Genomic DNA, 22,480 nt, shown 5'->3' with positions numbered 1-22,480 from the left:
GGCTCTGCAGTAATCTCAATCTACTAAAAATCACTGTTTAAATAAATGGCTGTGGTGGATAGATGCTAAAATGATCTAAATGTTTTGGACTTGTCTTCTGGTCGAGTGTACGTAAGGTGATCCCCAGTTGAGCTTGTTGTTGTAAAATGAGCCTCCTCACAGCCTCCTCGGATGTAAATGACTCCATGAACCTGTGAAGTACAAAAATAACTGGTGAACTATGTCACGGGTCCAGCTCCTGTTTGTCTCTATAGAGATAATACTGGTATTCCTAAAATGTTCCACAGTACGGGATTAAACGTCTCTATATCTGGAGACAAGCTCACATTGGAATGCATGTTTTAAGACATTTTAATTTAGCAATAAAACACTTGTAACTGAATGATTGTAGCCTAATATAAGTTTAATGTTACTGTGTGGAACTTTTCAAACTAACCAGTAACTCCATAGAGACAGAAAACCCCCACAAAATTTACACAGTGAACATTTAACATGAAAACACAGGCTAGATTTAAAAAACAATAAAACTTGTCATTTTTTCCATATATATTAGCAAATGTGCACAGTTCATTCACATTCTTTTTTACTTTGCTCTTGCACCACCACTGTCCTCTAGAGGGCAGGAGAGAGAAGCATGTGCAGGTAATGTTCAGGACAAGAGAAGAAACTGATTATTGAGCCAAATTTTGTGCTGTTGAAGAAACCATTTTTCATATTCTAGAAATTAGTGTAGCCTCATGTTCCAGACAAGAACAGAGATTATTATTATTATTATTATTATTATTATTATTATTATTGTTATTGTTATTATTGTGTTCTTCCCGGCAGCAAAAACATGTAAAGTCTGAAAGTTCTTGTCTGGTCCAACAGCCTCATTGATCCACAGACCTGAACTTTTGCTCTACTGAACCTGAATCTGACTTTCACGTTTTGTTGTTGTTTTTGTTTTGTTTTTTTTTGGTTTTTTTGTAGAAATGTATTTTGATATTGATTAATTCTTTAAAAAAACATATCTCCAAACCCTTTAAGACATGCAGCAAAAACACACAGCTCACCTTTAGTTTCCTGCTACTCAAAGAAGACTCTATTTGCTGAGGACTGATTTCACGACACGCCCGTTACCTCCATAAATCTTTTTCGACAATTTAACACAACGATGAATTATAACTCGTACAGCTCTAGGCGGAGTCAGCTTCAGTTATTCTCTGCAGAAAGGAACAATGTGTATTTGTTTTCGCCGTCTGCTTGTTTCCGTACTTTTATTGCTTTGTAGAATGTTCCACAGTATGGCATTAAGTCTTACTGAGCTCTATGGACACAAGCAGCATAACAAGCAGCATAAGTAACCGGTTAGATCTGTGGAGAGGCGACCGCACTCATAATAAAACACAAATTAAAAGGCACAAATTAAACGTTTGCGTTGTCAACGTTGAGAAAATAGATTTTGAAATAGTTTAACAAAATAAAATAAATAAAAAAATCCTGATTTATCAGTGTGACGGGGAAAAAGATGACGTGTTTCTTCATAAAGCCCAGCCCAATACCGAAATAAAATAAATGCTTTGTTAATGGCTTACATATTCTTAACATTCCAGGAAAGTCACATCTGGAGATAAGCAGTTGGCAGATGGGACTCCCCCACCAGGAAAGTTACACAGTGCCCCTTTTAGATGGATCACCTTAAACATTAGCTTTCGTTAGTGTTTATACAGGCATCTCCTTATCTGACTGTGTGTGTGACCTCAATACCAGACACAACGCAATGTTTTTTTAAATATCGAGCTTCGGTTTAGCACCAGGACCATGGGGTAATCTATAAAACAGATTTATAACGATCTGGAGGTTTATATTTAGCATATGAAAGGTGTCAGAGGGCATTAGCTAATCATAAAGACTAATGATTAAGTCCTGAAGGAGTCGTATCTCTTTGTGACCTCAATCCCTTCACACACTATTGAGTTTTCCTAATGATAAGACTGGAATTTGTCCACCACATAAATACATAAATCCATTTTTATCCAACAGTGGAAACAAAATGTGAAGAAGGAATCCAAGCCACTTAACTTGGCACAATGGTGTTTTATCTCCAAAGAGCAAGACGATCGATTACAGCACAAAGAAAATCAAGATTATTCTCTGTGCACAAAGCAGAATCAGATCAAATAACACGAGATTATGTCTGTGGAATCCCTCAGTCATCCAGGTCTGACTGTGGGACTTTCTGCTCATGACAAAACACCTTAACTTCACTTTTTTGGCAGAGCGCTGTCATCATATGTTTGCCTGGAATGTTCCACAGTATGGCATTAAATACAGCCTGTTTTTGTGGACATATAGACACTACCAGGTGAAGTTACAGGTGAGATCTGCGGCAGGTCGACCCCACTCACAGTTTTTTGTTTATTTTTAGCAATAAAAAACACCTGAAACTGAATAATTGCAAAATAGATAAGTTTAATGTCACACTGTGGAACCTTCCTGGGAGAATATTAACGTCTCCATGGGGTAGTTGTGGTCAGATCCCCCACCAAAAAAGTGACATAGTGTACTGTTAATTGTCTCTTACGTTTTGCATTTTGCTCATTTTTTATCTTTCCAAACTGTGATTTCAGCTTCAGAAACAGATGTTCATTTGGAAGAAAACCCAGTGCCACTGAATGTGGTAAAGACCAGTGAGTTAGACATATTTATTTCGGGCTGTGTGATGAATCGTTTCCATTTTTGAAACTCCATTTGTTTCAAAGTCCCATGTCCAGATCTAATAAGCTCATGGTTTAAAGCAGAGACTGAAGGAATAAGTCTGAGCTTTTCTTCTGTTAAATTAAAATTAAATTAATATTCCATCCATCCATTTTCTTCTTCTTATCCGGGGCCGGGTCGCGGGGGCAGCAGTCTGAGCAGGGACTCCCAGGCTTCCCTCACCCCAGACATGTCCTCCAGCTCCTCCAGTGGGACCCCAAGGTGTTCCCAGGCCGGAGAGACATAGCCCCTCCAGTGTGTCCTGGGTCTTCCCCGGGGTCTCCTCCTGGTGGGACATGCCCAGAACACCTCCCTAAGGTGTCCAGGAACAAACCCTTGAGCCACCTCAGCTGCTCCTCTTGACATGGAGGAGCAGCAGCTCTACTCTGAGCTCCTCACTCTATCTCTAAGGGAAACCCATTTCAGCTGCTTGTATCTTTTATTTTATTTAACCTTTATTTAACCAGGAAAGTCCCATTGACATTAAAAACCTCTTTTTCAAGGGAGTCCTGGCCAAGCTTGTCCTTTTGGTCATTACCCAGAGCTCATGACCACAGGAGAGGGCAGAACGTAGACTGAGGTAAATCGAGAGCTTTGTCTTTGGAATCAGCTCCTTCTTCACCACAATGGACCGATACAGCGACCGCATCACTGCAGACGCTGATCCAACTGTCAATCTCACGCTCCATCCTCCCTTCACGCGTGAACAAGACCCCGAGATACTTGAACTCCTCCTTCTGAGCCGAGGACTCCCCACCACCCTTTTTCCGGTCAAGAACCATGGCCTCGGATTTGGAGGAGCTGATAAATTAATATTAGTCATTTGTATTTGTTTTTAATAGAAAAAAATATATATAAATCCAAATTTTGATCAATATAAGAATGACATTTTTCCTCTTACCGCCCAGCTGTAATTTTTGTGATTATAATAAACAAATCCCCTGATCATTGACACTGACACAGTTGATTCCACCTGAGAATCTTTCCTGTGGTCTGTTGTGAAATCACATAAACCACAAACTTTCATTTTTCAGTTTTAGTCTTATATTGTTACTGTCCAAATACAATTACTTTTCCTTAAACAAACACATGTCCATTAGCAGGAGCCATTAAACACCCGGACGACACAATAAAACTCAAGTCCTGTTCTAATCAACACACGGCCATTTCCTCAACTCTGCACCTGGAGGAAGCTGCTCCTCATAAACCATAATGCACCTAATAACAGTACAACCAATCTATTCCAGCGTCACACTGTTTAATATGTGTTCTGCTGTTTATAACCTTTCAATCTGAGCAATGTGGAAACTCACTGGATGTTTTTTCAAAGTGCAGACACGTCTTTTAGGTGAAGAGCTTAAAGGAATGTTCAGTTCATCTTTATTCCAGACTCATGGTCCATTTTAAAACAGAAAAGAACAGTGACAATGGAAACAGTGACCATTTATGTTTTAAAAAGAACCACACCAGTGTTTCCACGTCTTGGACTGAGGCGTTTTGCACTGAATCTTAAATTTGCGAGTGACATTGTTATTTCATTTATTCAGCTGCAAATAAAAGTACATTAAAGTTCTTAGCACAGTTTGCATAGAGTTCACTCGTGCAGTAACAGACTAGTCCATCACCGCCTCCTCAATGATGCAAAGTGTTTTTCTTTACAATTATAATATTAGAAAATAGAACATGATTGTATATTTTCAAAGTTAGGTTACGTTTGTGATAAATCTGCCCTTTATCAGCAGCATCAGCCGTGTGAGAAAGACAATGACGCTTCAACCACAGACTGATAAAACTGTTGTTTGAATTGAGTAAGTTTTATGGTCTGTAATAAAAGTGTTGTAGAACGCCGTCGAAAAGACTTTGAATGCAGAAAACAGCAGCTTTATCTGTTTAGTTAAAAGTAATCACAACGATTACCTGAAGAACTGAAAAACAAATCACTATTTAGTCAATAGTTTTTGCAAATAAAGTCGTGCTATTGACATGGGTTTACTAATTAACTATTCCTAGAAAAATGTGTTAAAAAGTGTTTTGTTTGCTTGGTTTTTTTATTTGAGGTGTGTTCAGAGCAGCATTTATCTGCACCACAAGCTCTTATGTTTATGGCCTAAATTGACCTTTGACTCCTCTTTACTTTTTCCATCACGGCTTCTTTAAAAACATTAGTTTGCCACAGCCTCCTGCTCAGTTTAGTAAACGTAAAAGTAAAATTCAGTGAAGGAGATTTGTCTAGTTGATCTTTTCTGAACATTAAATCGCAGACGTTGCATGAAGCGTTCCTCGTTTTTATGTTTACAAACAGAATGATCTATGATTAGAAGTGATGCATTGTGGGAATCTTGTGTGCCCGGCCCTCCTCCTCCTCCTCCTTCTCCTCCTCCTTCTCCTCCTCCTCCTCCTCCTCTTTTTTCCCGACCACGGCGTCAACTGTCACCAAAGTTGTTCATTAACACAGGGCAGGTGGATGTGTTTGCTCCAGACCACTGCAGATCTGTCAGAGCAGGTGAACACAGGAGGTGGAGGCGAGAGGGACGTTTTTGTTTTGATTTTCTGTTGGATGTACAAAAAAGGACAGGACTGAGCTGACTGGTGGATACTGACCGAGGAGCTGGACAAATGTGACAGTCTATAAGATCAGAAAAAAAAGCTCTTTTCTTCATAATTATTATTTTTTTTGGTCATGTAGACTCTTGACACAGATGAAGAACATGAAGATTCGTCTGTTGTACCTGTGGATGCTGATTGTAACGGCCTCAGCCAACCTCCTGCTGGATTCTTGCCTCACGCAGAGATACGTCTACAGGATAAACGTAGTACTGCTGGAGGACAACACATACGAGTGGAGTCTGCCCTACGTCCGGGCCGCGGTGGAACAGGCTATCGAGGAAGACAGGCTGGAAAATGAGAAGCACGGTATGAAAATGAACATCCAACACTAACGCTCTGTTATAGTGTAATGTCCCATGAGACACCTGCAGTGCTGTGTCACATGTCTGTACTTTTGTCTGTCCATCATAAAAATGTGTAACTGTCCTAAATGCAAACTATTTAGTTCATTTATTTAATTAATTAGAACTCTAAGATTATGCCCAGACATTTTATCAGACGATACACTGCACAGGAGCGACATTATATTGATATTTAGATTTTGATTTTTCCACTGCTGTAACAAACATTTTCCTGAGAAACAAAGTGATACAAAATTAGGGCAACACTTTTAATAATAACGCACGTATGCATCCACACTGTTTAACTTTTTAATTTCAGTTTCATGTGAGCGAATGGCCTGACGTTTGGCAAAGAGAACAGTCTTTATTTTCTATTAATATGTCACTTATTATGTGGCGTGTTGGTGCATGACAGTAATGACGACTGATTGATTGACACATTGATCCTAATATGAAGGTTCACTGTGGATTTTCATTGTTTACTCGCCTATAAAACATAAATACAACTTTTTTTTTTACCCCAGGTCTTGACTTTACATTAACGGCCAACTACAATCCTTTCAACACCACCACGTACAACAGACAGGGCTGTGGCAGCAGCAGCTGTGAGGGCGTCACCATCCTCAAAAAACTCAAGGTCAGTCTGTGTTTGACGTCGTGATTTATCAGTGTCACAGCCGCTGTTTTATCGATCAGTCTTTACACGTGCTGTCTAGAAGTCTAAAATAAAAGATCACCAGGAAATTGTAAAAGACGCACTATATACGTTTAAAAAAAAATAAAAATGTTGTTGTTTTGCCTGGAATGTTCCACAGTATCGTAAACATTTCTGTAATGAAGTCAATTGATCTTTTTATTGGCAAAAATCCTTGGTTCTGTGGTGTCATCTGTGAAACATTTTAGGCAGATCAATCACATGAAGAATACGAGGTTCCAGTTGTTTTTCATGGCCTTTAAAGTTGGTTTGGTGCATGTAACTTGTGCCTTTGCAGGAAAATCTCGAAATAGGATGTGTGATGCTCGGGCCGTCCTGCACCTTCGCCACGTTCCAGTTGGTGGAGTAAGTAACTTTGGTTATTGTGTCTATTTTAACTGGGATATGCACAGACAGAGGGGTAGGGGCTCAACCAAGACAGATTTGCACTTTTCCACTTTTCCATACCTCTTAAAATGAACGTATCCATGTTTTTTAAGTCAGCAAACATGATTTTTTTTCCTTTACAGATGACTTTTGGGTGTGCAACTGCTGAACTTTTAGTAGCAAAGCTTTGTGCATTTAGGTTTATGAGCTCTGGGACCAACAAGATTATTACAAAAATGACAGAGACAGAGCAAAAAAGGATCAAGTGAGGAGATTTTTGATCAAATAAATGGAACTTCCTGTAATCAGGTACAAATACAGAACAGTGAGGCAGAGGCCCGTTTGTTGGAGCTGCTTCTCTCCAAGATTCAAAACAGTCGATTGTTTATTAGAGTATAACGACTGTTATACTCACAGGACCACTGACCTGTGTCAGTGGTCCTGTGTGGAGCCCCCGTCCTCTGCTCCCTCCCTGCCTCCGCCCCTGCCTCCGCCCCTGCCTCCGCCCCTGCCTCCGCCCCTGCCTCCGCCCCTGCCTCCGCCCCTGCCTCCGCCCCTGCTCCAGTGCACTGAGCGGCCCTTGTCTGTGAGCTGCAGCCTCACACTGGGCTGTGGACAAACGCTCCACACAACAGCCTTAAAACCCAATTTCTTTTATGAGAATTCGACACATCTTTTCACGAGTGTGCTATTGACTCTATAAATGTATAACAGCATCAGAACATCACAAATATCAGGCTGATTGTCAAAATTAAAAAGTGGCTCTAAGCTTAGGTGGCGTAGAACATTGTCATAGACTCTAAACTGTCCCTACAGTCTTTGACTTGGCGTTTTGTGCAGTTAAGGGACAAGTGGAGTCACACATGAGGCAGGAGCGTTTAAAACACACACACACACATATATATATATATATATATATATATATATATATATATATATATATATATATATATATATATATATATATATATATATATATATATATATATATATATATATATATATCAACCAGGAGGGCACTTAGGGCGCAAAGGGGCAGGTCCTGAAGCACCACCTGGGCTCTATTTGTGCACGTTTTAGTAATTTTACTGCTCTTATCCCTCGGTTTCAGCTTTCTGTTGTTGAATTGTCATGTCCATAGCAGCAGTTCTTATTTTCCATCACTCTTAAACTCATGGATACATCTTCCTTTTGCCTCTTTAGTCAGGAGATTGGCCTGAGCCTGAGTATACCTGTCATCTCCGCTGGAAGCTTCGGTTTATCCTGCGACTACAAGCCCAAACTGACCCGGATTCTGCCGCCCGCTCGCAAGGTGTCTGACTTTATGGTCAACTTTATCAATGAGTCCTTGTTACCCTTAAAACAGAAGTGGAACCAGGTTTATGTGTACAAAAAGGCCTCCTTTGTGAATGCATCAGAGGACTGCTATTGGTGAGAACACGCAGCAATGTCACCACATCAGTCTGTTATTTATGAGGTCATTTGTGATATGGCTTCTTTCTGCAGGTACATCAACGCACTGGAAGCTCCGTCATTCAGTTTTGCCGCAAATATTGAAAGAGAAATGCTGCGTAATGAGAACGACCTGGTCGCGGCACTCAGTTCTCCAAAAAGGCACAGTAACAGTAAGTCCCAAAAGAAACGGACGGATCTTTGTTGATTTAACCTTAAATTTAACAGATGAGCTAAAGTGTTTCCCCCACACAATTTGTTGAACCTACATTAAATAATAGGTTATCCACATGTGATATCATAACATTTCAGAAACCCCATTGTTAAAACTGAGAATTCTGTGGTGGAATTCGCTATTTAACTGTCACATTGTAGATTTCTTGACCTTGTTTATGCCTAATATCTGTAACTACTGGGTCGCTACACATGAAAAACATCTTCTCTGTCAGTAAATAAACATAAGTGAAGTTATTTTTGTTCACAACAGCCAGAAAGTGGTGCCATTTTTAAGTCTAATGGCATGATTATTGTCAGCTGAAAGGAATTAAAGCACAAGATGAATCTGGCAAGTTTATAAATCCAACCCCCAACTAATAATGATAAGGTTGAATGTTTATGGATTTCTATTTTGCATATTTTATTCAAAAAATCCCTCATGTAGATGTACGGAGAGGGTTCAACCCATAGTGCAGGGCTTGGCTGTGAGTTTATCTTACCTCAGACACGTAAACCTTTTTCATTGATATATGACCTCCAAGTGTTGCATCACAGAATGAAATGGTGAGTCTAAGGCACGGCTCTCAGACTCATGTTCGCCGAGAGCCACATCGGCAAAATGTTCTCCCTCAAAGAGCCAGATGTAACTGTGCGGAAGTGTAAATGTAATTAAATCTAACCAAATATCCATCCATTTTCTGGGTCACGGGGCAGCGGTCCGAGCAGGTAGTACCCAAATAAAAACGTAAAATAAATGTAACTACTTTTTAACTCGAGTTACAAATACTGTACAGTGGTCCCTGGTTTAACGCAGGGGTTATGTTCTAAAAATAACCATTAGGGTTAGGGTTAGCAATTATTCTATGTTTTAAAGCTGTAAAACCCCTCACCACACACTTTATACACTTTTCTCACACAGGCGTTAACATTTTCTCACATTTCTCTCTTCTCTAATTAATTAATAGTGACTCACGCGTAGTTCACAGTTCCTCTGACCGCGCCTCTTCGTCCTGGCGCCGCTGCAGTGTCGATCGAATATTTATGTCAATTTGGCATTCTGTACTGTACAGGAGACATGACACGCAGGAGACTGATGGACAATGGTCTACAGTCCAACAGCCAATCAGGACGCACGACACAATGGTCTACAGTCCAACAGCCAATCAGGACGCACGACACAATGGTCTACAGTCCCTTAGCCAATCAGGACGCACGACACAATGGTCTACAGTCCCTTAGCCAATCAGGACGCACGACACAATGGTCTACAGCCCCTTAGCCAATCAGGACGCACGACACAATGGTCTACAGTCCAACAGCCAATCAGGACGCACGACACAATGGTCTACAGTCCCTTAGCCAATCAGGACGCACAACACAATGCACATTCATACACTGTAAAAAAGCATGTAAAATTGCACTAAAACAATCCACGAAACACCGAGACCGCGAAAGGTTATAGCGAGGGACAACTGTGTTACATATGAATTTGCACAGATGTAAAAAACATGTCTGTCTAACTGTGTATCTCCTGATAAACTGAGATTTTTGAAAAGTATCTGGCCAGGGCACATGTTCACACTCAATCACACCTTTAAGTCACCTTCTCACCGGTCACATAAAATGACCTGATGGACCACATTTCGCCCGTGGGCCTTGAGTTTGACACATAATTCACATACTATTGATAGACGGTGACGCAGGTGATGTACGACTCATGTGTCGCCGTGTTTTCGTACAGTTTTCATCCTGTGCGGGGGTCCTGACGACATCGCCCACATAAAGCGGAACAACGTCCCCATTCATCCCGACATCATCTTCATACTCTTAGACATATACAAGTGAGTTTTCTTATTCTGTTTTGTTTTATTCGTCCGTAACACAACAGAAGTAAACACGGTGTTTTCCTTTAACAGTCCAAAATATTACGAGAACAGAACGTCCAGTCACGGCATGGAGAACGTTCTGGTGGTCACTCTCCCCCCGCGGAACTACACCTACGGGAATCTGACCTACAACAACACAGTAAGATCCTACGCTACAGCACCTTATTCTGATTAGACCTGTCAGTCACCAGGGCAAGCTACAAGTCAGATCTGTGGAGAGGCAAGCCCACTAAAGAGGTTTTTCCAGCAGAATCCGTAACTGAATAAAAGCAGGATAAGTTAACATCTTACTGTGGAACATTTTAGGCAAAACAACTACATAGAAAAGTCACACATTGCACCTTTACAACGGTTTACCTCTAGTATAAACACACAGTCCAGATTTAAACATTCAGAGATGATTTTGTCCTGATTTATCTGATTTAAACTTTAAAAAAACAATCTCTTTAGCGCAGTGTCATGGTTTAACTCCTGATTCTGTCTTTTGTCCTTTTTTATTCCAGGCTCTATTTATAGTTTATAAACTTAACAATAAACTCACACCCTTCTATCGTGCTGCAGGTCAATGACTACGTAGCAGGTTACCATGACGGGACGCTCATGTTTGGGAAAATGTTGCGGGACAGGATGCTCGGGAGGCAGCCGGGGAACCTGCCTCTCGGTGAACATCCCTTCGCCAATGTCTCTTTTTATGGTATGTTTGATTGACCACTGATAACCCAGAGCAAATATTAACCAGAGTGTATCAACAGAGGTGGGAAAGGTCAATTTGCACCATACTGGACGTAAGAATAGCACTGTCACTGTATAAATAATGAGAGAACATGCGATTACCCGTTTATGGTGCGTTTATTGTTGCTCAGTGGCGCGTTCATGAAGCACAGCCTGTTGTATAGAAGTGCATTCTTATGTTCTCTGGTCATTATATCTGTAAAGGCAAATTACTGCAGTATTTTCTTACAGTAAATGTGTTTTATTATTGGGTGAAGTAACATTATGTCCAAAGAAACACATGAAGTTAGTGTGCATGTAATTACAGTGGTCCCTCGTTTATTGCGGGGGTCACGTTCTAAAAATAATCCACGAAGTATCAGCTTTATTTTTTACAGTTATTCTCTATGTTTTTGTCTGTAAAAACCCCTCACCGCACACTTTATACACTTTTCTCACATTTCTCTCTCGTTTAAACTCTCTCAAAGTTCAAACCTTCGTAGACGCCTTTGAACGTTTCATCGACATTGTGGGTTTTGTCGGTGGAGAAAACAAATTGCAAACGCACAGCACTTCAGAGTCACACCGCGATCCAACGTTTATGTAAATTTGACCCTACAGTTTGATTTAATTTGATGTGTTTTCTTGCTTCTTCTTTGCTTCAATCGACCAACACGGTAAGACAGTTACAGCTCGTCTTTATTCAACTTAACTCATCTCATCTCGTGCGTTCACTCTTGTTATATTTTTATCTGTGCACTCCTCAAATGTGCTGTACTGCAACAATAAGTAGGAGCCAGTATTATTATAAAGAAAGTAAATAATGTGTCCAACAAAATGTAATAAATAATATTCACTGTTAAAAAAAATAAGCACCAAGTAATAAACAATACTAATGACCCAGATAAATGTTAGTACATAAAATAATATATGTCAAATAAATCAAAGGTTAGATAAGACACGGCGAGGAGGAGACTGATGGACCATGGTCTACAGTCCAACAGCCAATCAGGACGCAGAACACAATGGTCTACAGTCCAACAGCCAATCAGGACGCACGACACAATGGTCTACAGTCCAACAGCCAATCAGGACGCAGAACACAATGGTCTACAGTCCAACAGCCAATCAGGACGCAGAACACAATGGTCTATAGTCCAACAGCCAATCAGGACGCAGGACACAATGGTCTACAGTCCAACAGCCAATCAGGACGCAGAACACAATGGTCTATAGTCCAACAGCCAATCAGGACGCAGGACACAATGGTCTACAGTCCAACAGCCAATCAGGACGCACAACATAAAAAAACAAAAAAACTACATGCAAACAAAAAAACCATGCAAAACTGCACAAAAAAATAAAAATCAGCAAAACAGCGAGACCGCGAAAGGTGAACCGCGATATAGCGACGAACAACTGTACTACAAACTCCATTTATCTCTGTGTAAGGTTCTTACAGAAATGTACATTATTTTACAGTTTATATGTTTTACAAGTCCAAGATTAACCTTTTTATTTGACAGTTTGACGAGTAAATGAATGCATGCACCTTTTGTTTTATAACTGAAATTACTGGATCAAAACTCAATCATATCAATATCGTTGCACTGAACAGTCATATCACAACATCGTGCAGCCCAAACTGTAAAATGTATTTGAAAAAGTCAGGTGTATTTGTGAAAACCGTTAAAACCTTTGTGTTTGCTGTATCCAGGCATGGCAGGACATTATGTACTGGACCAATACGGAGACAGAGACGTCAACTTCTCTCTGCTGTATACGTCCACCATCACAGGCGAGGTGAAGCCACGCACTACTATTTAATCAAATATATTTTACACCAGTCTCACTGTGTTTGTTTTACTTCACAGTATACAACCCTGTTCACATTTGACACGTCCAAAAACAAAACACACAAAGTAGATGAATCTCCTGCTCTGCCCTGGAAGGACGGTGTTCTGCCCGACGACAACCCGGAGACCATCGACAGTAATACAACCAGACAATTCTGATGTGTTTAATGCAATAATTCAAATGATTTTTTATTATTTTTTATCTTTCATTTCAGGAATAGGCACTCAGAACATTATTGTAATTGTTTTGAGTCTCAGCATTGTTGTGGTCACTGCCATCGCACTCATCTTCTACAGGTAAAAACATGCAGTGTAATCAACAAATATAAGTAAAAATAGAGGTACTTTTGCTCATGCACGTTACATAAACTGTCAGGAATGAGTGTAATGCATCAGCAAAAACACAATTTGGTTTTGGTTTATGTTTTGTTTTCAAAAACCTCCAGGCAGAACAGAAAGGAGCGGCTCATGCAGAAAAAGTGGTCGCACATCGAGCCTCACCTGATCGGTCCGCTGGATGAAAAAGAGGTGGTTCTGAAGGTACAGGTGTTTGCTTTAACATTACATTAAATATTAATCAAATACACATCCACATCACAGTATCTTTGTGTTAGATTGAAGAGGACAAGAGAAAGGACAGTATCTTTCTTGCTCATCGAGGGCGTTATGACAAAAAGGTGATGTACGCTTGTTAAAAAGTGATCCGCTGTCATTTTTAAGCACAAAGACTAAGACTTTTTTCAATTTTAGCCGGTCATTTTGAAAGAGTTTAAACATGCAGACAGCGATTTTACTGAAGAACAGAAAATTGAGCTCAACAAGGCAAGTGAACATTTACATTTATTTATGATCAAGTTCCAAATATTCAATACTGTTTAAATATTATGTGATTTAAATCTGGCTGTTAAGTGTGAATTTATTCTAAATTGCAGTTACTTCGTATTGACTACTACAACTTGACCAAGTTCTACGGCACAGTTCAGTTTGACTACGGTGTGTTTGGTGTATTTGAGCTGTGCCAGAGAGGCTCGCTCAGGGTAAGGAAACTCTCAGGCCTCATCTAAAACAAATCTAGATTTTATGAAAGAAGTGTAACATAAGTCCAAAATGTAGCTTCAGATATTCTTTACAGTGTATATGTCTGTGTCCCTCAGTCGTCCAGGTCTGATCCACAGCAAAAGACGAAGTTTAAAACAGTCAACTGGACAAATCGTCGTAGGAGTGAAGACGTTTGGCTGCTGACCCAAGTCTCTTCTTCAGTTCTGGTCAGATTACTGCTGGACACTGCCTCATATCTGTCTGAAGAGAGGGGCTAACTACACCACCCTGCTATTGTTCTCTTTGTTTGGGTCTGAGGATGGAGGTATAGATGGAGGACAGATGACATCTCAGGCCCCCATTCCCGTTTAAGGAAGGACTGTCTTTCCTTACAAAAACAGCTTCTTAAACTCTCCTCTCAAACCATTTATTTTCTCTGGTTCTGAACCTCACTCTTATCGTCTTTTGTGGTCTGTGTCTTTGAGATGCAGATGAACAGCAGACTGTGTCCTGAGCTGCTCTCTCTCTCTGTTGGTTCATTCTCTTATGAAGTGTCTGTTTAGTTTCTCCAGTGTAACGCTCACTGCACTCTGCACCATCCTCAGACCCAAACAAAGAGAACAATAGCAGGGTTGTTAAAGGTTGAATAGCTGTTTACAGTTTCAGTGTAGTTAGCTCCTCCCTCCAGTGTCCAGCAGTAATCTGACCAAAACTGAAGAAGTGGTTTGGATGAGCATCGAAACGTCTTCACTCCTACAACAATTTGTCCAGTGACAGATTTAAACTTCGTCTTTTACTTTGTTTGTTTGTTTGTTTATTATTTAATGAAGGGACAATGCATATTAAGAACAGAGGCATGAGGAACGAATCCCACACCTGTAAATATGCAGGATTATAGCCAGGGCTAATTTTCATCCTTTGTCCCTGCTAGAAAAAAAACAAAACAAAAAACACAGCCACACCACATCTTATAAAAACAATAAGTACAAAATACAAAGTACAAAATACAAACCCTCTTTCATATCTTAAAACTCATCCATAGACCACTGCCCTCAGATCACCAGGTCTCACAAACTTACAGAACATACATTCACAATACAGTCCACTCGTACACCACATCCACCTATAATCACAGCCTACACCTTAATAAGATAAACATTATACATTCATGAGAAACTACATTTGCAATTCTATATACAGTACATGTACAATAATGTCTTGTGCAGACAAAAACACAGCATTACCACTAAAATCCATTCAAGTTAGTGATTTTGTGGACAAGTTTGATCGTCTAACTGCCATGACTTAAGTTGTTCTGAAAATGAGCTGAGAGTGGGCAGCTCACGTATTGAGAAGCTCGAAAAGAGAAAACATTCTGTCCAAAAGTGCTTTTTCTAGATGGAATCATACAGTCACCTCTGGAACCTGCTCTTGTAGATCTACAATCTCTTTACAATCTATATTTGAAGCTAAAAGAACGACTGAAACAAAGCTTAGTGTTTTGCTGTATCTAGAAACCATGACTACAGTAAACACCGACATGATTTTTCTGTCCTTTGTGGCAGTAAATGACTTTACAGTTTGTCTGATAAGGCTCGTTAAAGTGCGGCCGTGGAGTATGTGCATGTACTCACACACACAATAACTCCACAGAGGGGTCAGAAGTCTTTTTGTCTTTGCAGTACATTCTGAATGACACGATCTCCTACCCCGACGAGACCTTCATGGACATGGAGTTCAAGATATCTGTGATGTACGACATAGCGAAGGTGGAGTATTTGTCAGTGTTGTAGTAATAATATTCACTGTGTCCTGCTGTGATCACTGATGGTTGTGTTCTACAGGGGATGTCCTATCTCCACTCCAGCAGCATAGGAGTTCACGGACGTCTTAAATCCACTAACTGTGTGGTGGACAATCGCATGGTGGTCAAGATCACAGACTTTGGTTGTAACACGATTCTCAACCCCAGCAAAGGTAAAAGAGTTTTCCTTCTGACGAAATGACCAAACGCAAAAACATCTTCACCAGACTATGGATCAGACCTGGACGACGGAGAGATTACACAGACACCTTCACCATTTCATCTCCTCTTCAGATTTGTGGATGGCCCCAGAGCACCTTCGTAAAAGCGGGATCTCTCAAAAAGGCGACGTGTACAGCTACGCCATCATAGTGCACGAGATCATCATGAGGAAGACGACGTTCTACACACAGTCCTGCTCAGATAAAGCAGGTGAATCGATTTTACTAATGATCTTTTCAAACAGGTGGATTTAGAGCCGTGGAGTTAATCAACTTTAAGAACTGATCTATTTCAAATCAACTGTTAATCAATCTGTTCAGACTTCAGAGCTTTCAAAGAGCTTTACGTCCAGAATCCACAGACACATTCACACACACACACACACACACACTGGGGTTGAGGTGGGTTAAGTGTCTTGCTCAAGGGCACAACGACAGCATCCATCTGTGGGAGCTGGAATCACACCCCCAGCCTGTTTTTTTTCTGCTGAGCGCGGGATTTGAACTGCCAACCTTCAGAGCAGTGGGCAAACTCTCTGCTGTCGCCCCAAATAAACTAATTATAATTACACAAAGTTTAAGCTGTTTTTAAAAAGAAAAAGTCAAACTGAAAATTGTAATTAATCAGATTCAGAAAAACGTATTTATTATTTGCTTTTTTGCCATATTGTCCAGCCCTTTAATTCATCCATTCAACCATGTTATCTTATCCGGGGCCGAGTCGTAGGGGCTCAGTCTTAACAGGGACTCCCAGGCTTCCCTCACCCCAGACATGTCCTCCAGCTCCAGGCCAGAGAGACATAGTCCCTCCAGCGTGTCCTGTGTCTCTGGGGCCTCCTCCCGGTGGCACATGACCTTTAAGTTGATCAGAATACTTCTTTCTTACAGAAAAGATCTACAGAGTTCAACATCCCAGTATGACCGGAGTCTTCAGGCCTGACTTCAGTTTGGACGGAGCTTCAGAGCGAGAGGCCGAGGTGAGAAGAGGCACAGTCCTGGACAGAATCTCTGATGAACAGGGTCATTTCAGTGGTTTGTGTGTATTTCCACAGCTGTACACTTTCATAAAGAACTGCTGGGATGAAGATCCAGAACGCAGACCAGACTTTAAGAAAATAGAGCTAACTCTTGGTAAGATTTTTAGGTAAGTTGCCATCTTACATAGTGTAATTAGAGCTGGGTAACATTATTTATTTACCTTTTCTTGCACTTTTAGAGACATAAAGTCGTTGTTTTTTGTAGTTGTTCTTCTTCTTTTTGTTGTTCTTCTTCAGTAATACATTTAATACATGTAACTTTTTCGTGAGTAATTCGAGCCTTACGTCTTTCACTTGAACATGAGTAATATTATTTTAATGGTATTTACTATTTGGCTGCTCTGTGCACCTCTGAGTAAAATGGAAACATGAACATTTTCAGATTTATTGTGAGCAGGTAATTTTTCACCAAATGCTTGAGGAGCAAATAGTTGGGACATATATTTTTATTTTCCTTTTTGCAGTGCTCTCCACGACACGGCAAGTGAGACGTACATGGACAACCTGATCCGCCGCCTGCAGATGTACTCCAGGACGCTGGAGCACCTGGTGGAGGAGAGGACGGCTCTGTATAAAGCAGAGAGAGACCGAGCAGACCGCCTCAACTTCATGCTCCTGCCCGGGTAAATCTCAGAATGACTCATGTACATGTGTTTAGTGATGAGAAGAAAACTTTGAAAAGGTATTTAGTCACACAACCCTGAATACTGGCATTAAAATGTTTGGGGTTTTTTTTGTTTTGAAAGTATTCTGAATACTTTCACATTGAGATGCAGTATATTGTCGTGTAAATACATGACACTGGATTAAAAAGGAAGGAAAAAAAGTCACACATGAAAACATCAAGACACAGCGGTGCTATTTTTCCTTCTAATACAGTTTAGTTTGAGACTTACATTGCAAGATCAAGTAGAACTGTATATTCCTTTGATTTTAGAACAGTAATTGTCGTCTGAATAACAACCTGAATACAGTTAGATCTACTCAAAATGAATCATTACATCGAGCCTGTATGTTCGGCTCATGTATTTCCCTCTCCACACGGCTCATTCATTAGACTTATTCTCATTTAAACTATGTGTTGTCGTCTCAGGCCTGTGGTGCGTTCGCTGAAGGAGACGGGCCGAGTGGAGCCGGAGCTGTTTGAAGAGGTGACCATTTACTTCAGCGATATCGTGGGTTTCACCACTTTGTGCCACTACAGCACGCCCATGGAGGTGGTGGACATGCTCAACGACATCTACAAGAACTTTGACAGCATCCTGGACCACCACGATGTCTATAAGGTACTGCAGCCCGGCCGTGTGCGCATCGGCAGAAACTGAACATCTATGAGCAGTTTTATCACCGTTTTGAAGAAGGCTAATAGTTTGTGTACTTAAGTAAACTTCTGGTTGCGCTTCCCACTCTGAGTCGTCCATATGGCGTTTAACAAAAGCTTTACATTTATAATTTTCAGTGTTTCTCACCTTAAATGTTCACCGTGTAACTTTTCTGGTGGAAGGTCTGCTCGTCTCCGTGAAGATGTTATTTGCTTTGTTGATGATTTACCATGAAATATTTTAAATGAACAGAACTTTCATCACATTTTGGCGAGTCTATCCACCTCGTCATCGTCTTTGTTTCCTCTTTTTCCAGGTGGAGACCATAGGAGACGCCTATATGGTAGCGTCGGGTTTACCAAACCGCAACGGGGACAGACACGCGGTGGACATCGCCCACATGGCCCTGGACATACTGTCGTTCGTAGGGACCTATCAGCTGGAGCACTTACCTGGGATTCCACTGTGGATTCGGATTGGGGTTCATTCAGGTGAGAAAAAAATGCAGTTTGTTTTGTTTCTGTAGATCAGGCAGACCCAAAGTCCGGCCCGGGGGATAATTGCGGCCCGTGTACAAATTTCCACTGGCCCGCAGCCTCTGGAATAAAAATAATGATGTGTGGCCCGTTGCCCTGTTGACCAACGTACAATACACATTTACAAGCGATATTATATTTCACCGAGGATGGCAGCAGATCCGGGCCGTGCTCCGAGGTCGCGCTCTCGCTGACTTCTAACGGCAACTGGATAAAGACGACAGGTTTAAAGAAATTCGAACATTTGCTAAGAAAATGCTGAGTTTGTTTGGTTCTCGGTTATGAACTTTAACAAGAACCGAGCGAGGACAAGACTGACTCACCTGTGTGACGTTTTGCTCGTCCAAACCACCGTCTTTGAGCCACACCTGGTTTATTTACTACAGTCCAGACTCAGTTTCAGTCCAGTCTCAGTTTGTTTGGTGAATAAATTTGAAAATCTGAGTGAATTAATTTTATTGTGATAATCAAAACCACAGATTAAATGTTTCACTTTTTCATATTTATAATCTGTGTATAATTCATTTTGTTTTTGAAAGGTGAAAGCCAGTTGCAATAAAAAGTAAAAAAAATAATTAAATAGTTCATGTGCATTTAATATTAATGGTTCAAAGAAAGATCAGGGTGAATGTTCGGCCCCTGCAGCTTTTCACCTCACCAAATCTGGCCCTCATTGCAAAGAGTTTAATTTGTGAGTTTTGTACATTTTCCTTCATTAGTTACACTTAAAGCTGTATATTAAAATGTGCGTTTGAGTAGGACCCTGTGCTGCTGGGGTGGTGGGGAACAAGATGCCTCGTTACTGTTTATTTGGAGACACAGTGAACACCGCCTCTAGGATGGAGTCTACAGGCCTGCGTAAGAAGACGTCCTTACATTTAAAGACTCTGAGCAGGTGTCGGTGATTGATTTACCTGTTCACTCTGGTCTTACAGCTTTGAGGATACACGTGAGCAAGTCCACCATCAGCACCTTGAAGAGGACAGACTGTGAGTTTGAGTACGAGCAACGAGGAGAAACATACCTCAAGGTGAAGCATTCAGAGACTTTTCTCATTGTGCTCATGTTTTTGGGACGTTTACTGTAGTTTAATCCTCACAGGGAAAAGGCAAAGAGATAACCTACTGGCTGACAGGGGTAACAGGGCAGAAATACAACCTCCCCACACCTCCAACTGCGTAAGTAACACTGTAGTGAAACGTGCAAATAATGACTATCCAAATCACTATATTAAGAAGACTTTTGTGTTCGACATGACCATTTTAATTTGGCATTGAAATGATTATTATTTAGTATTTACATCTGTACGACCTGACAAATCACCAAATATATGAAGTAAGCGTCATAAAACAAAGAAAAAAAGTGAAATAACTCTATGAAATATGTTTTATATTTTATATCGAAATCCTCAAAGTAGCCACCCTTTGCTTTGTTGAAAAATATTAAATTTTTTTCTTTTCTACATAATTCCATACATCTTACTTCATATATTTAATGTCTTCCACGTGTATCTAAAATGTAGAAAGTAGTAAAAAAGAAAAAAAAAACAACCTTCTGACTAGTATTGTATTTTTTTGCTTTGATGACACAGAGAGAACTTCCAGCGGCTTCAAGAGGACTTGGCTGAAATGATCCAGGCCAGTTTGGCGAAGCGTGCGGCGTGTACCGAGGGCTTCGAGAAGAGGAAGACCCTGTCCACCAAAATACGCCGACGAGAGACCAACAGCAGCACACAGAGCGACCCCCCGGACTATTTTCACCTGGCTGTGACTGACAACCCCAGCACCTACCTGTGAGTCCCTGCTGTGAGGGACATGCACAGGACCGGACTGCAGGGACTGGACCGCACAGGACCGCAGAGGACTGGACCACACGCAGAGGACCACAGAGGACTGGACCGCACAGGACTGGACTGCATGGACTGGACCACACAGGACCACACACACAGGACCGCACAGAGACACACACACAGGACCACAGGGACTGCCCAAAATGACTTCTGCCTCGACATAGATGGTACATGCTTTAAAACGAGCAGTGGACACTATGCAGCAGGTTTGACAGATAAAGAAAATGATCATAAAGACAAAAGGTTTTCAGTTTTTAAATGGGGAGGGACAAACATTAAAAGACAGACAATAATGAAAATGGATATAAGATGTTTCTGCGACAAAACCATGGGAGTCCAGTCAACAACTGTCCATCAATTTCAACATTTTTTGTTCTGTTTTTGTCTGAATGTTGCTGGTTTGAAGCTCATTGATTGAGAATTATGACAAAACTTTGTTTACCGTGTAAATAACCCTTTGTGCTGCTAAGTCACATTTATAAACCAAATATATCCAGCCAATGTTGAATGTGTGATATGAATAAATACATCTGAGAGTATTTCTATTTTACTGCAAAGATGTTTAATTCCAACACTTTTTTAAATGAGGTACAAAATGTTCGTATTTCGGACACATCTGTGGTGAGGATCACTGTGGTACAGAACATTTGAAACACTGTGAGCGACAGAACACGTGGAAAAGCCTTAGAGAGTTTTGGTGGTGACCAGCTCTGTAGCAGGGAGTGGGACAGTCTCCTGCCTCACGGTGCTGCCTTTAAGCCCGCTCCAGTCTCCCTCACACTCTGTGCTCTCACTGTGAGCGCCTAAGTGCTCGTGTGGACACTGCTGTAAAGCGCTGCAGGCCTCACATGTGAGCAGACACTGAGCCGGCTCTGTTTTCAGAGGAGGCTGCTCCTCTGGCTGCTCCTCTGCAAAAACAAACAGGAGTAAAAATGGTTACAAAATTAGAAAAAGATATTTTCACCAATGACAAAAAGTCATGATGTCACTCAGAAAGTCCACAAACATTTTCAGAAATTGCAATAAGCAGGAAATAATTTGTACTTTGTGTGAATTCAACACATGCCGTTTATCCAGGAATGTGTTTATTTAAGATCATTGTACCAGACCATAAAAGACAGTTCAGGCTGTTGGAACGACACCCTAAAATGTGGATATTTATTACATACTCCTGTGTGCACAAATCTATATATTTTGTGCTGGTTCGATAAATCTAGTGAATAAAGCTGGACAGAGTGGACGTCCTTGTCTGGTTCCTCTATGGAGGTGAGATCAGTGAGATCATTAGTCGACACTGAAGCTGTAGCTGAAGTTTACAAGATACTTATCCAGTTAATAAATGATACATGATGAGAAAGAAAAGTTTACTCTGCTTTTTCTGCATCGAGTGAGACTGTTATGGTTGGATTTTGTTGAGTGGTTGAAAACTGCGAGTGTTTGATGAATGTCTGTTTGTTCTGGTTAATGATCGAGGAGACAACTTTATCAATTCAACGAGCTAATACTTTTGTGATGATTTTAATGATTTCTGCGTTAATGGGCTGAGTAATTTGAGGGCAGTGTTGGATCTTTGTCAGTTGTTGGGATGAGTGAGATTATCGCATTGTTCATGTGTGCGGCTAATCTGCCCGTTTCTTTAATTTCAACAATGAGTCGACGCAACAATGGCAAGACAATGGTCCAAAAACGCTAACAGAACTTGGTCTTGTGAGAGCTTTGGAAGAATAACATTGTTTAGAAAGGCATTTACGTCTGATTGTTCGGTGGTTATTTTGTCTGATAAG

At 40.8% G+C, this 22,480-nt stretch overlaps 1 protein-coding gene across 1 annotated transcript; it reads left to right on the top strand.

Annotated features, from left to right (window-relative positions):
* Positions 1-5,195: 5,195 nt before the first annotated feature.
* On the top strand, positions 5,196-21,213 carry gucy2ca (guanylate cyclase 2Ca). Its single transcript, XM_033971744.2, has 28 exons — positions 5,196-5,242; positions 5,426-5,652; positions 6,212-6,324; positions 6,680-6,747; positions 7,972-8,199; positions 8,275-8,393; positions 10,178-10,277; positions 10,353-10,461; positions 10,884-11,016; positions 12,751-12,836; positions 12,908-13,025; positions 13,105-13,186; positions 13,336-13,429; positions 13,504-13,566; positions 13,640-13,711; positions 13,822-13,926; positions 15,610-15,696; positions 15,772-15,904; positions 16,026-16,163; positions 16,841-16,929; positions 17,005-17,096; positions 17,454-17,612; positions 18,083-18,275; positions 18,628-18,802; positions 19,607-19,705; positions 19,783-19,877; positions 19,949-20,025; positions 20,439-21,213. Exons 2-28 carry the CDS (start codon positions 5,439-5,441, stop codon positions 20,641-20,643), a joined length of 3,246 nt encoding a protein of 1,081 aa, XP_033827635.1. The 5' UTR covers positions 5,196-5,242; positions 5,426-5,438; the 3' UTR covers positions 20,644-21,213.
* Positions 21,214-22,480: the final 1,267 nt, after the last annotated feature.

The sequence above is a fragment of the Periophthalmus magnuspinnatus genome, chromosome 8 (assembly GCF_009829125.3).
Source record: "Periophthalmus magnuspinnatus isolate fPerMag1 chromosome 8, fPerMag1.2.pri, whole genome shotgun sequence".
NCBI classification, from domain to species: domain Eukaryota; kingdom Metazoa; phylum Chordata; class Actinopteri; order Gobiiformes; family Gobiidae; genus Periophthalmus; species Periophthalmus magnuspinnatus.
The sequence above is the reverse complement of the archived record's forward strand: the minus strand, read 5'-3'. Positions and strand labels throughout refer to the sequence as shown.

Coding starts and splice junctions, on each gene's coding strand:
- gucy2ca (XM_033971744.2), top strand. CDS start 5,439: ATGAAGAACATGAAGATTCGTCTGTTGTACCTGTGGATGCTGATTGTA. Junction 13,430..13,503: donor AAAAAGAGGTGGTTCTGAAG/GTACAGGTGTTT, acceptor TCTTTGTGTTAG/ATTGAAGAGGACAAGAGAAA. Junction 17,097..17,453: donor ACTCTTGGTAAGATTTTTAG/GTAAGTTGCCAT, acceptor TCCTTTTTGCAG/TGCTCTCCACGACACGGCAA.